Raw genomic sequence first — 14,957 nt, 5'->3', positions numbered from 1 at the left:
TAATGGTCTCAACCAGTATATCATGTACTGGGAAGACCTTTTTCTCTTGCTCCTCCAGACCCCTGTACATTCGATCATGGAGGGTAAGAGGTTTCTTGTCGGTTTGGATACCAAGGGTTGTGTAAACTGCCCCTAAGAGGTCCTCTACCTCATCCAGTGACAATTTGTACCTAGAGGGCTTCCTGGACTCCCCGTCCTGGTCCTCTCCCTCTGACCCCTCTTGAGAATCAGAGGTGGCACTATCTGGAGGAACCTGTTCCTCTTGGGAAGGGCCTGCGGAAACATCTGCCATAGCTGCTGCAATGGGTATGACAGGAGCAGGACCCTGAGCCTGTGGCTGGGTTGTAACCAGGGTAGGGACAGCCAAAGGCTGTAATCTCTCAAACAGAGATTTGAATGAGGAGAACGTGGATGACAGTTCTTTAACAGAGGCTGCAAGTCCTGACTCCTGTTCTAATTCATTTTCCCTGACCAGGGATTGAATGCAATCCCTACATAGGACCTTAGTCCATGTTTCTGGAAGGACATCCCTACAGGAGGCACACTTCCTCTTTGAGCTATGCCTTCCACTACCCGTTTTTTCAATGGCTTTCTGAAACACAGAAAGGGCAGAAAACAACAGTTATAAAAATAAAAAATTTAAAAAATTTAAAAAATTTAGTTACAACCCTGGGAGTGCACCTAGCCCCCTATAAACCCTGGGACTAAGGACTCCCCCTCCCCTGGCCACCCAGGGGGCTTGCCTCCCCATGCATTTAACCCTACATGGAGAGGCAAACCTAAGCTAGAGAGCGCCCCTCCCCAGGGTACTCTTACCTTAGGCTCGCTGGAGGTAGCGTCAGTTGTCAGGGCTGGCTCTGGAGATGCTGCCGACATGACTGCAGGTGGCTGCTTGCTGAGAGCTTTCTCCTCGCCTGTGCGAGATCCGACTCCCTCCAGCGTCCGCCCGGACCTCCTATCAGCACCGCGACCCGGAACCGGAAGTCGCGGTTCAAAGGGGAGACATCCGCTCTACGCCGGAAATGACGTCACCCGCCGTCCAGCCCGCTCGGTTCAAAAAAATTCTTTGCGGCCTGTAGTACAGGGCGAGCCTGGATGTCCCCCCCGCTGCGCCCCGCTGGACGAGATAGGGGTCCCCCGCAACCAGGAGCCGCGCTCGGCGTGGAAGGGGTGGCTAATGGTGGGCCTGCACCGCACCAGGATTCACCTGGAAGCCTCTGCTTCCTTAAGGTAAAATAGATGGCCTCAGTCCTCTGCCTGAATTGGCCTAGGTTCCCATGCACAGTGTCTCCCCACCGGAGGAAACACTAATACTGAGGTCTGGCAGGGGGAGTGAGAAATTTATGGGCTGGCGCAGTGTTTCCTAGAGGAAGAGGAGGAGTATCTCTCAATTGTGGGCTGTCCTGAAAGACGGGAGGGGAAAGTGACAGTGCAACAAATGTAATCTTCACGTGCCATAAGGTGCTACAGTGTTTAAAGTGACAATGCAATATAATAAAAGTGCTTCAATCCAAAAAAGTTCATAAATAAAAGTGCTTGTGTGAAGAAAAATAGAATCCAATATATCCATATCATATACAGTTTCCGCCATCCGTAGTGCGCCAGTGGTTTGCCCCAGCCTCTGACCTCAGGTAAAGACCCCTACAGGTCTAGTTGGGCTTCTATGTAATATGTATCTCCAGGATCCAAACACTTAGGGCCAGATTCTCAAAAAAGCACCCATCTATAGGCGGGCGTAGCGTATCTCAGATACACTACGCCACCGTAACTTTGTGAGGCAGGTCCCGTATTCTCAAAGAACTTGCGGCCAAAGTTACGGCGGCGTAGTGTAACTGTGCCGGCGTAAGCCCGCATAATTCAAAGTAGGCTAGAGTGGGCGTGTTTTATGTTAATGTATCGTGACCCGACGTGATTGACGTTTTTAACGAACGGCGCATGTGCGCGCATGCTCAGTATCACTTCGAATTTTCAAATTAAATTGCGCCCGCTCAATGCCTAGTCGACGTGAACGTAACTTATGTCCAGCCCCATTCACGGACGACTTACGCAAACAACGTAAAACACGACGCTGTTCGTACGTTTCCGACGTCCATACCTAACATGACTTACCCCTGCTTTATGAGGGGTAACTTTACGCCGGCATATGTCTTACGTAAACGACGTATCTTGATACGCCGGGCGCACGTACGTTCGTGAATCGGTGTATCTAGTTCATTAGCATATTCAACGCGAAAATCTACGCGTAAATATGCAACTAATATACGACGGTGTAAGAGACTTACGCCGCTCGTATCTTAGCCGAATTTATGCGTAACTGATTCTAAGAATCAGCCGCATAGATACGACGGCTCTCATTCGGACTCATGACGGCGTACATGGCGCTACGCCGTCGTAAGTCCTTTGAGAATCTGGGCCACAATTCCTACTCCTGGGACCTCCAATCAGACAGTTAAGGATTTCCACGGATTCCAACGATATCTTTAGACAGGTCCTCACTTCACTCCATATAGCGTTCACATGCAACATAAAGGAATCTCCATGGTGTAGCAATCCAATAAAAAAAGCAGCTGTATATAATCTGGATATATTTGATTCTATTCTTCTTTGACCGGCTCTCTATGGAGCTGGTTCACATATCTCCGCAGTGGCTCCGGTGCGAACTGCATAGAAGCCCTGTGCCTCTTTTGGTCCGTTTCAGGTCAGAATTCAGCCCAAAATTCGGGCTGAAATCTGACCTGAAACGGTGAATGGAGAAGCACCGGACCCCTGTTGTGAGCCGCTGTGTTCTCCAATGTGAACCCAGCCCTGATAATATAATGATTAATGCAGTGTGATTCAGAGTCAGCTCCTTTCAAGTGTACATCACCAACAAAAATTGTATATTACCTGTTTAGGTGGACTGGAGCTGCCGATAGCCACTGGTGTAAATTGATGCTTCGTAGATGTGAAGTGCACATAACGCTGTTCCTTTTCTACTGTCACTCCAATGAAATTTAACTATAGTGAGAGAAACTGCCATATGAGAATTGTATTGTGAACACTTAAATAATTGTATCATTTATTCAGAGTTTTGCAATAAAAAGGGACATGTAACAATAAACACTTTAATATACGCACCAGAATCTCCCGCCCATGTGATACCTTCAGCAGGACAGGCAAGCGATCAGTTCCAACAAAGTTATGTCTAATAAATTTAAAAAATAAATTGCTTTAATTACAAAAGGGTAAAAACAAAAATTAAATACTGACCAATAGTCTGCACCTTGCGAAAAAAACAATAAAAAAAATTATGTATAAAAAAAAATCTGGAAAAGGGAAAGCTGCTGTAACTAAAAATCTAAAAAGCACTCAAAATATGACCTATAGGTAAGTGTGCGCAGCCTATTGCATTAGGGTGTGCACCCCAAAATTGAAACACACATACGTGTGTGTGTGTGTGTGTGTGTGTGTATAATATATATATATATATATATATATATATATATATATATATATATATATATATATAGCAGCAGGGCAATAGACAGTGTCAGTAGAGCAGAGATTGGTGTCAGTAGTTTATCTTTATTATTATTTTTTATTATTACCGTATATACTCGAGTATAAGCCGGCCCGAATATAAGCAGAGGCACCTAATTTTACCACAAAAAAACCTGGGAAAATGTATTGACTCGAGTATAAGCCTAGGGTGTCCATCTGCATGCCTCACTGTGCCTCACTGTGTCCATGTGCATGCCTCACTGTGTCCATGGCTAGACTGACGTTTAACATGAGAGTCTATGGAAGGGGTGCCCGGCTTTGAAAAATCAGTGCTCCCGGGCCGAAGGTCCCCGGGACAACAAACTTTGCACACTTGTAGAGGAAGAGAGGGGCTACAGTTTGGGGTCCAAAGGGCCTACAGTCAGCCAGTATCGGGTCCCCAAAGTCCGGGAGATCAGGCGCAAAAAGGTGACTCGAGTATAAGCCGAGGGGGCATTTTCAACACACAAAAAAATGTGCTGAAAAACTCGGCTTTATATACGGTACTTACCATTTATTTTACATTTTTTATCATTTTTTTTTACGGTCATTTTTTATTATTTTTTTTAGGAGCCCCATTGGAGGGCTTTGGTGAAATATCAGGGGTCTAAACCCCCCGAAGTCTCACTTTTGACACAGAGAAAAGGACTGAGGACAGAGATTCCCCTGTACCTTTCTCTGCAGCTAGGCAGCAGGGGGGAATCTGCTGAGAACAGGGTGATTAGGCACACCTGGCACAACCTGTGCGCACGCCCATGAACCTATAAATGGCGACTGCGCTGTTCCCTTTTAGCAACACCCAACAATATAATACACAGTCTAATTTCCTGAAATTTATGCAAACTACAAAAAAAACAAATAGTCCAATTTGTAAAATGTGCCAAAAAACATGAAAAAACATGAAAAAACAACGGGCCAGATTCTCAGAGGAGATCCGACGGCGTATCTCCAGATACGCTGTTGTATCTCTGAGTCCGGCCGGTCGTATCTATGCGCCTGATTCATAGAATCAGTTACGCATAGATTTCCCTTAGATCCGACAGACGCAAGTCTCTTACGCCGTCAGATCGTAACTGCATATTTACGCTGGCCGCTAGGGGCGTGTACGCCGATTTCCGCATCAAAATATGTAAATCAGCTAAATACGCGAATTCACGAACGTACGCCCGGCCGACGCAGTACAGCCACGCCGTTTACGTTAGGCTTCTCCTGGCGTAAAGTTACCCCTGCTATATGGTGGTGTAAGTGCGGCGTACCAATGTTAAGTATGGCCGTCGTTCCCACGACGAAATTTGAAAATCTTACGTTGTTTGCGGAACTCATCCGTGAATGGGGCTGGACGTAATTTACGTTCACGTCAAAACCAATACGTCCTTGCGGCGTATTAGGAGCAATGCACACTGGGAGATTTCCACGGACGGCGCATGCGCCGTTCGTGAAAAACGTCAATCATGTCGGGTCACATAACATTAACATAAAACACGCCCCCCTGTCCCACATTTGAATTAGGCGGGCTTACGCTGGCCGATTTACGCTACGCCGCCGCAACTTACGGAGCAAGTGCTTTGAGAATACAGCACTTGCCCGTCTAAGTTGCGGAGGCGCAACGTAAATCGGATACGTTACGCCCGCGCAAAGATACGCGGATGTACGAGAATCTGGCCCAACATGTCTAACTATTACAAATACCATGCTAAAAACAAAAGTATTGCATGAAAACTTACATAAAGTGTCCAGTGCTACAATTTCATATATTAAGCACCTGCTGATTGGCATCTGCTGTGTATAACCACAGCACAGCTGGGTCGCCGGTGGCATGCGCAGCCCCTACCCAGAAAACCAAGATCAATGGGACTTCTCGGATCACGTACCTGGTACGTGATACAGTGCAGCAGAGCCACCTTGTCGCCGTATATGTAAGTGATACGGTCGATCGACAAATGGTTAAAATGTTCTGTGCAATCGACTTGCTAAAGTCAAGATTTATTTTGGAACACAAGCAGTTTTTCCTGGATGAACTTTGTTTGCACGTGGATTTTGTTGCGCCTGAGCTTATTTAACTACATGTGACACTTTATTCATTGGAATGCACTGGACACTTTGTTGAATAGATGAAGTGTATGAATTTGATTGCACGGGACACTTAAATATAGAAAAATTATAGCGCTAGATACTTTACTAATTAAAGCACTGGACTCAATTTTTTCAAGCTTTTATTTTTTGCATGGTATCTGTAATATTTGCTCATTGTTTTTCAGGTCTCTTTTCTGGGGCATCTTACGAATTGTACTATTTATGTTTTTGATAGTTTGCACAAATTTCAGGAAATGATACTGGCCCGAATTCACAAAGCACTTGCGCCGACGTATCTCCAGTAAGTGCAAATATGCACCGTCGTATCTGTGCGCCGTACCCACAAACTAAGATACACCTAAAAACAGGCTTAATTCCGCCGACGTAACTTGCCTACGCCGGCGTAGGGTGGGCGCACATTTACGCTGGCCGCATGGTGGCGGTGCCATTGATTAGCCATTAAAATATGCAAATGAGGAAAATACGGCGATTCGCAAACCTGCGCCCGCCCGACGCAGGCTACGAGAGGTGCGTGTAAGTTGTACGTCCGGCGTAAAGTTAAGCCCCATAAAGGAGGTGTAACTCAGCAGCAGACATGTAAATGTCTGCATCAGGGAACAGAAGCCGGCGGTTTTTACGTAGTTTACATTGGACGTGTGTCTGGATGGGCGTAGATTACGTTCATGGCATAGGCAGTGATCCGGCGTATCTTAGGTAGTTGTTCCGACGTGGTTATGAGCATGCGCACGGGGATGCGACGCATGCGCAGTTCGTTCAACGAACTTGTCTGGCTCTCAAACCATCATTTGCATGGGTCACACCTAATTTGCATGGGTTTGCATGGCTCACGCCCACTTCCACCTACGCCGACTTACGCCTTCGAAACCCAGCGCAGTTTAGGCAGCATTGGCTTTGTGAATTCCATGCTTGCCTCTCTGCGCTGCGTCGGCGTAGCATACAGGAGATACGCTACGCGGCATTAAATGTGCGCCGCGGTCTGTGAATCCGGGCCACGGTGTATAATATTATTGAGTATTGATAAAAGGGGACAGCGCAGTCTCCATTTATAGGTTAGAAATAAAAATTACCCTAGACAAACTTATAAAAAAATAAAAAGGGCCAAAATTAGCAGCGACAGGATGCAGCAGTTAACATGATCATATTTTAGGGGTTTATTTGATGCAGTAATATAACATTGTTATTTATTCTATTATTATAGACTGTCAAATTCTGAAAAAATGTGTTACCTGTAGGACAGCTGAACTGTTTGTTGCTGGCCAGGTCTAAGCAACCCCGATTTTGGGTTGACTGTAAACAGTTTGTTGTCCTGTATTCTCATCTGGTGGATCTCGCTAGGATCAAACTCCCAAGTCTCAGCCCAGAACTCCAGCTCGATCTGCTGGTCCGCCGGGTATAAAAAGTCCCTTTAGAACAACAAAAAACATTTACTATCTATATGCTTAACGAAGTATATGTACTAATATAATTTTTAACCTCCCAAGTAAACTATATAATCATAAATTTAAAACAGTACCATCATCCAAGATCTAGCTGGATAGCAAGCGGACTCAGGGAACCCCAAGGACCCAAGAGAACCACAGTGGTTCTGTGGTTTTCTTGGGTCCTTGGGGTACCCTGAGTCCGCTTGCTATCTAAGTATATGTAAGTCATGTTCTATGGGAAGTTCCATATGGGTCTAAACACCACGTCATTGCTCAGCCTCTCAGCGACCCCTTCCACAGCCCAGCGCTGCAGTGAGTGAGGAGGGGGCAGAGTAGAGAGCTGTGACTGACAGCCTGCAGCTCTCTGCTCAGGGAGCTGCCAGAACCGAGTGATTGGTGATGTTTGATTGCTCGGTTCTCCGTCTCAGGTCTCGTACAGACGAGCGGACCTGTCCGATGAAAACGGTCCGCTGGGATCATTTGGTTTGATGGCTGTACACACCATCAGACCAAATTTCCCGTGGACAGACGACGCGGTGACGACGCGGTTACGACGCGGTGGCGACGATGACGCGGCGACGTGCGCGAACCCGGAAGTTCAATGCTTCCACGCATGCGTCGAATCACTTCAACGTCATGCGCAGGTTCTCGGGCCAGCGGACATGTCCGGCGGACATGGTTCCAGCGGACATGTTTCTTAGCATGCTAAGAAACATTTGTCGCTGGAAACCTGTCCGGTCGGCCCTACACACGACCGAACATGTCCGCGGAAACTGGTCCGCCGGATCAGTTTCAGCGGACATGTTCGGTCGTGTGTACGAGGCCTTAGAGGCGCCGGGGGACAGATGCAGCATCAGACCAATGCTGCATCCACCGAGGTAAGCACTTCTGCATAGCAACAGCTATTTAGGGTGAGTAAAAAAAAAAATGTTTTCATTTTTTTTTTTGGTTTTTGGTGAAATATTTTTTTTTTTGGTGGAACCTCCACTTTAACATTCATATTGCACCCTGCTAACAACAAAGACACTCTTTCAGTGTACTCACCAATTTACAGGTAATACGCCATTATTCTCCAGCAAAAGAACGGCCACAAATGGCTCTGAGCCCACAGGGGCGGCTCCGAAGTTGAAGTCCAGCAAGACTGGGGTGTTCACAGGGGGACACGTGCGAGTGCTGGATGGAAGAAAGACACAAAATCTAAAATGCATCATACTTACACCTTTATATGGCGAGAGAGAGAGAGAGCAAGCGAGCGGGAGAGAGAGAGAGCGCGAGAGAGAGAGAGCGGGAGAGAGCGGGAGAGGGAGAGAGCATGAGAGAGAGCAGGAGAGAGAGAGAGCACGAGAGGGAGAGAGTGTAAAAGAGAGCAGGAGAGAGAGCGGGAGAGAGTGTAGGAGAGAGAGAGAGAGAGAGAGGGAGAGAGAGAGAGGGAGAGAGAGGCAGAGAGAGGCAGAGAGAGAGTGGGAGGGAGTGTAAGAGAGTGCACAAGAGAGAGAGAGCGGGATAGAGCAGTAGCGATCCTGAGAGAGAGGGAGAGAGCATTAGAGAGTGTAAAAGAGAGCGGGAGAGAGTGTAAGAGAGAGCTTGAGAGAGTGTGAGAGCGCAGGAGGGAGACAGCGTGAGATAGAGCAGGAGAGAGTGTAAGAGAGAGCGGAAGAGAGAGAACACGAGAGGGAGAAAGCGTGAGAGAGCGAAGGAGTGTAAGAGAGAGCGCGAGAGAGACAGCGGGTGAGAGAGAACGCGAGAGGGAGAGAGTGTAAGAGAGAGTGTGAGAGGGAGAGAGAGTGTAAGAGAGAGTGCGAGAGAGACAGCGGGTGAGAGAGAACGCGAGAGGGAGAGAGTGTAAGAGAGAGCGCAAGAGGGAGAGTGTAAAAGAGAGCGCGAGAGGGAGAGTGTAAGAGAGAGCGCGAGAGGGAGAGTGTAAGAGAGAGCGCGAGAGGGAGAGTGTAAGAGAGAGCGCGAGAGGGAAAGAGTGTAAGACAGCGCAAGAGAGACAGCGGGTGAGAGAGAACGCGAGAGAGAGAGTGTAAGAGAGAGCGTGAGAGGGAGAGAGTGTAAGAGAGAGCCCGAGAGAGACAAAGCATAAGAGAGAGTGCGAGAGAGAGTAAGAGAGAGTGTGAGAGAGAGCACGAACGAGAGAGCGTGAGAGAGAGCACAAGAGAGCGCGAGAGAGAGAGATGATTACTCTCTGTAGCAGACCAACAGCCCTACCTGTGTCTAGTGGGAACTCGATATATTAGCTCTGGAGGTGTGGGGTCACTTTGTAGACAGGAGTTAAGTCTCTCCAGTGAAAAAAGCCTCCATAGCTGAGTCTTGGTAAGGGCGCTGGCACTGCCCACTGGACATGCATCAACCACAGTGAATGTCGGGTAGACTCCCTGTGCTGTCACACTGCACAGAAACTGCTCCCCTGTGATTCTGTTTGCAGGATCCAGAGCTAGAAGGAGCAGAAGCAGGTATTACATTTGATTTTGCTATCAGAGTATCTTCACACATTTATGCTTTTTTAGCCATCTGCTATAGAATATCTCTCATATCTATAACTATTATACAATCCCAATTCCCAAAAAGTTGGGAAAATCCTCCCCCCAAAAAAATGTAATAATTTGCAAAAACATCAAAGGAAACAAATGTGTTGATTGGGTTTGGCTTAAAGAAAAAGTGGCAACCCTAAGGCTGCATTCACACCTGAGCGTAGGGCGTTCGGTCGTTTTTTCGGGCGTTTTTTTTCGCGCGTATTCATGCTTATTTGCGCGTTTGCATACAGCGTCGTGCGACGTTTTTGTACTTCGGCGTTTCTTATTTTAGCCAATAGGAAAAATTATCATCTTTTCATCACTTGTTGCTATGTTGGTAGATTTTTTTTAATCTTCTGCATGGGCGACAAGTTCTATTGATTAAAGCGACGAAAGGCCCATAGCAAACGCCTGTTGTCGCGCGATACGCTCAATACGCGCGTTTCCCATTACTTTCTATGGGGGAAAAAAAACGTTCAAACGCCTCTGTCGCTCGATTCGCGCGACAAAAAAAGGTCCGGGACTTGTTTGAGCTTCGCGCGACAGGCGTTTGGGCGTTCAGGTGTGAACAGTCACCATAGGGAATAATGTTAATTCTCCCCTCTGGCGTTTGTGAGCAGTGCGCTTCAGGCGTAAAAACGACTAGGTGTGAATGGGGCCTAACACTTAAGCGGCCCACACCAACAATATTTTTTTAGTATAGATTATATGATTGTAACAGACCTGGGACACCTTTGGGCGCTCCAAAGAGAATAGTAATGCAGAAAGCCTAGTGCCCCCTTCACCCTTCTATCAGACCCTGTTGCGAGACACATTCCTGTCTGAATAATGTGTCCGGGTATCAGGCGGACTGAAACCCAGACACATGATTCAAAACCCGGACTGTCCGGATGAATCCCGGATAGGTGGCAAGCCTATGTGTGGACCCGGCTCAATGCAGTTGTACACAGAGTAATACTGCCCCCTTGTGGAAGACAGCAACTTTAAATCGTAAATACACCTATATGGCTCCTTTCCTTTGATCACAAACATTATCTATCCTGATTGCCTAATATCACTTTTCCACTAACACCTGTATTATTCTTCTTCTCTGAACATTTCCTCTATACGCTGTCAGGCAATTACTTTTTTTGTGTTCTCATTTCTAGTGTTTCATAATTTTGTGTATATTAAAATTTTATTTTGCTTTGTGTCCTCTCAGTTTGTACAGTGCTGCGGATGAAGGTTCCATACAAATTATGGATGTAAAGAAAATCTACAAAATATTCAAAGATCTGGTTTATTAGTATCAGGGCCGCCATCAGGGGGGTACAGGCAGTACACCTGTAAGGGGCCCAGATGGCAACCCCCTTTTTTTTTGTAAGGGGCCCGGATCCCCAGGGCCCTGGATGGCAAAATAAAATAAAAAAAAAATATATAAAAAAAAATTAAAAACATTTTGTTATAAAAAAAAGGGTGGTTGCCATCCGGGGCCCTGGGGACCTCTGGGCCCTTTAATAAAAATAAATATAAAAAAATATATATAAATCATATATTTTTTTATATTTATTTTTATTAAAGGGCCCAGAGGTCCCCAGGGCCCCGGATGGCTACCCCACTTTTTATTTTGTGTATATATATATATATATATATATATATATATATATATATATATATATTTTTTTTTTTATTATTATTATTTTTTTTTGTAAGGGGCTCAGAGGTCCCCAGGGCACAGGATGGCTACCCCACTTTTTATATATATATATATATATATATATATATATATATATATATATATATATATATATATTTTTTGTAAGGGGCCCAGAGGTCCAGAGGTCCCCAGGGTTCGTCAGCACCCAAAGCCCCCCGACCTCAATTCGTGGCACCCCACGCTTCTCAATTCGCGGCAGCCCCCCCAGCTTCTAAATTTGAGGCGGCCCATGCCTGGAGCTGTGTAAGGGGCCCCATAATTCCTGATGGCAGCCCTGATTAGTATGAGAAATCTGTAAACAGCAATCGCTGACAGCAAAAAAAAAATGTCTGGGTCATTAATTGTTCAGTGGCTACGGGCCTTTATGATTGGCCAAAGCAAAGGGAAGACAGTGAGCTCACCTTTTGGAGAGAGGATGCAATAGCTGATTGTCCAGGTATAGGAGAGTCTGCGGGCCGGGCGGGCTGTTATTCTCACCTTTAGCTTGGTACGGGCTGGTAGCCTCCCTTTACTAGGATCAAACTCTAGAGCTATGCAGATATATAAAGAAAACAATATGAGAATAAAGTTTAAATTAAAATTCAACTTTTACATAAATCAATAAAGGCACATGTCATCACTACCTAATGATATTTTATTAAATATTACCCCTTTATATATATATATATATACACAGTCAAACCTTGGTTTGAGAGTAACTTGGTTTGAGAGCGTTTTTTCAAGGCAAGCAACATTTTAAAACAAATTCTGACTTCTTATGCCGCGTACACACGATCGGAAATTCCAACAAGAAAACTGTGGCCCAGATTCTCGTATCTGGGCGTAAAACTATGCGGGCGTAACGTATCTTGTTTACGTTACGCCGCCGCAAGTTTTACGGGCAAGTGCTTGATTCACAAAGCACTTGCCTGTAAAGTTGCGGCGGCGTAGCGTAAATCCTCCGGCGCAAGCCCGCCTAATTCAAATGATCCGGGTAGGGGGCGTGGATCATTTAAATTAGGCGCGTTCCCGCGCCGAAGGTACTGCGCATGCGCCGTCCCTAAAATTTCCCGACGTGCATTGCGCTAAATGACGTCATTGGTTTCGACGCTAACGTAAATGGCGTCCAGCGCCATTCACGGACGACTTGCGCAAACAACGTAAATTTTCAAATTTCGACGCGGGAACGACGGCCATACTTAACATTGACTGCGCCTCATAGAACCAGGGGAAACTTTACGCGTCCCAAATCTTACGTAAACGTCGTAAATTCACTGCGTCGGTCGGGCGTACGTTCGGGAATTCGCGTATTTTGCATACTCGATCGGGAAAACGACGTCGGCGACACCTAGCGGCGAACAAAAAAATTGCATTTAAGATCCGACAGCGTAAGAGCCTTACGCCTGTCGGATCTAACGGTTATCTATGCGTAACTGATTCTAAGAATCAGGCGCATAGATACGACGGCCCAGATTAGGACTTACGACGGCGCACATGGCGTTGCGCCGTCGTAAGCCCTTTCAGAATCTGGGCCTGTGGTTTTTTTTTCGACAGAATTTTGGCTCAAACTTGTGTTGCATACACACGGTCACACAAATCGTGTCTGAAATTCCGACCGTCAAAAACGTGGTGACGTACAACACGACGACGAGCCGAGAAAAATTAAGTTCAATGATTCCGAGCATGCGTCGAATTGATTCAGAGCATGTGTGTTTTTTTGTATGTCGGAATTGCATAGAGACGAAACGGGATTTCCGACAAGAACTTTTCCCGTCTGAAAATTTGAGAATCAGCTCTTAAATTTTTTTGCTGTCGGAAATTCCGACTGAGCCTACACACGGTCGGAATTTCCGACCAAAAGCTCACATCGAACTTTTCTTGTCGGAATTTCCGATCGTGTGTACACGGCATTATACAAGCAGTGTCTTGATTTTCAAGTAGCGTCATGTCACAACTGAGTATAAAAGAGAGGAGCCTCTAAAGCCCCATACACACTATCAGATTTCCTTCAGGTTTTGCTCTACAGGTTTACCCAAACCATGTAGTGCAAGGGCCGGCCTGATTGCATACAAATTGAAACTCATAGGGCCAGATTCTCGTAGATCGGCGTATTGTTGTGCGGGCGTAACGTATCCTATTTACATTATGCCTCCGCAACTTAGACGGGCAAGTGCTGTATTCTCAAAGCACTTGCTCCGTATGTTGCAGCGGCATATCGTAAATAGGTCGGCGTAAGCCCGCCTATCTCAAATTTGGAACAGGGGGGCGTGTTTTATGTAAATAACTTGTGACCCGACGTAATTGACGGTTTTCACGAACGGCGCATGCGCCGTCCGTGCAATATCCCAGTGTGCATTGCTCTACGCCGCAAGGACGTATTGGTTTCGACGTGAACGTAAATGATGTCCAGCCCCATTCACGGACGACTTACGCAAACAACGTAAAATATTCAAAATTCGACGCGGGAACGACGTCCATACTTAACATTGGTACGCCGCATGTACGCCACCATATAGCAGGGGTAACTTTACGCCGGGAAAAGCCTAACGTAAACGGCGTATCTGTACTGCGTCGGCCGGGCGTACGTTCGTGAATTCGCGTATCTAGCTGATTTACATATTTCTAGCCGTAAATCAGTGTACACGCCCCTAGCGGCCAGCGTAAATATGCAGTTAAGATCCGACGGCGTAACAGACTTACGCCGGTCGGATCTAATAGAAATCTATACGTAACTGATTCTAAGAATCAGGTGCATAGATACGACCGCCCAGACTCAGAGATACGCCGTCGTATCTGGAGAGAATCTGGCCCTTAAAGTTTGACCTCATATTAGATGGTTTTGGTAAACCTGAAGAGAAAAACCTGCAGGAAAACTGATAGTGTGTATGGGGCTTAAAGGAACACTAAAGGATGCATTAAGGTGAAATAACATTTACCTTTACAACCCCTTTAAGTGTAGCAATATGGTTATATTTATTGAAGGTACAACATTTAGCAACTTATTGCTACACTTAGAGGAGCCTCTCTTCTTTTTTATACTCCGGAGCTCCTGCTAGGTTTTTCTTTTTATTCCCTTGTGGATTCTTTCATTTGTGGATGGACATTTTATGGTTACACAACCTGTCACATTGCTATAATCTTTTTCTTTTTTTTTTTTCTTTTTAACATTTCAAGTTTAGTAAAGTTGAACTTGAAGCAGAAACATAATAAATCATGTGCAGATGCAACTGCTCACAGAATCCAATTACAGACACATTAGGTATATCACGATGTAAAGGTAACAGGTGATCCAAAATCAAACAAAATAAGTTACCAATCAAAAACTCACAAAAGATCAAGCCTGAAGAAACATATATTCCTGATCGAGCCAATGTCATAATGGGTGAGCTTAATCATCTATGTCTAGCTAGACTTTCGGGTAAAAATTGAGAAGTGATAAACAAACCTCAATTATAGCAAGCAGCTACAAACCTGGCTGTAGTCTGGAGTTTAATAGGTAAAATAGGTTATTAAGGATAAAGGAAGGAAGGGTCAAGGCCCAAGACAGAAAATTTAAGGGAAAAGAAAGAAGAAGTTGATGAATTAGATGAACTGCTGTAGATGCATAGAGAATGTCACATATTTAGTTATCCGGATGAGGGGGGGGAGCCCCCACTCCGAGTTCAGTTATACAATCGTAGGCGGTGAGTGGGACATAATGTCTGTGTATGCGGATGAGTACCTGAAGATCAA

At 45.7% G+C, this 14,957-nt stretch overlaps 1 protein-coding gene across 2 annotated transcripts in view; it reads right to left on the bottom strand.

Annotated features, from left to right (window-relative positions):
* The window catches only part of CFAP65 (cilia and flagella associated protein 65), a 139,832-nt gene that overhangs the window by 56,027 nt on the left and 68,848 nt on the right, over positions 1-14,957 (bottom strand). For both annotated transcript variants that reach the window (XM_040358153.1, XM_040358154.1), the window contains exons 17-22: positions 11,648-11,776; positions 9,246-9,471; positions 8,079-8,207; positions 6,840-7,016; positions 3,118-3,184; positions 2,887-2,997 (exon numbers count right to left, since the gene is read on the bottom strand). In XM_040358153.1, coding sequence (XP_040214087.1) covers positions 2,887-2,997; positions 3,118-3,184; positions 6,840-7,016; positions 8,079-8,207; positions 9,246-9,471; positions 11,648-11,776 — 839 coding nt within the window. The remainder of the gene's footprint in view (positions 1-2,886; positions 2,998-3,117; positions 3,185-6,839; positions 7,017-8,078; positions 8,208-9,245; positions 9,472-11,647; positions 11,777-14,957) is intronic.

The sequence above is a fragment of the Rana temporaria genome, chromosome 6 (genome assembly GCF_905171775.1).
Source record: "Rana temporaria chromosome 6, aRanTem1.1, whole genome shotgun sequence".
Lineage (NCBI taxonomy): Eukaryota > Metazoa > Chordata > Amphibia > Anura > Ranidae > Rana > Rana temporaria.
This window is presented reverse-complemented; position numbering and strand designations above follow the sequence as displayed.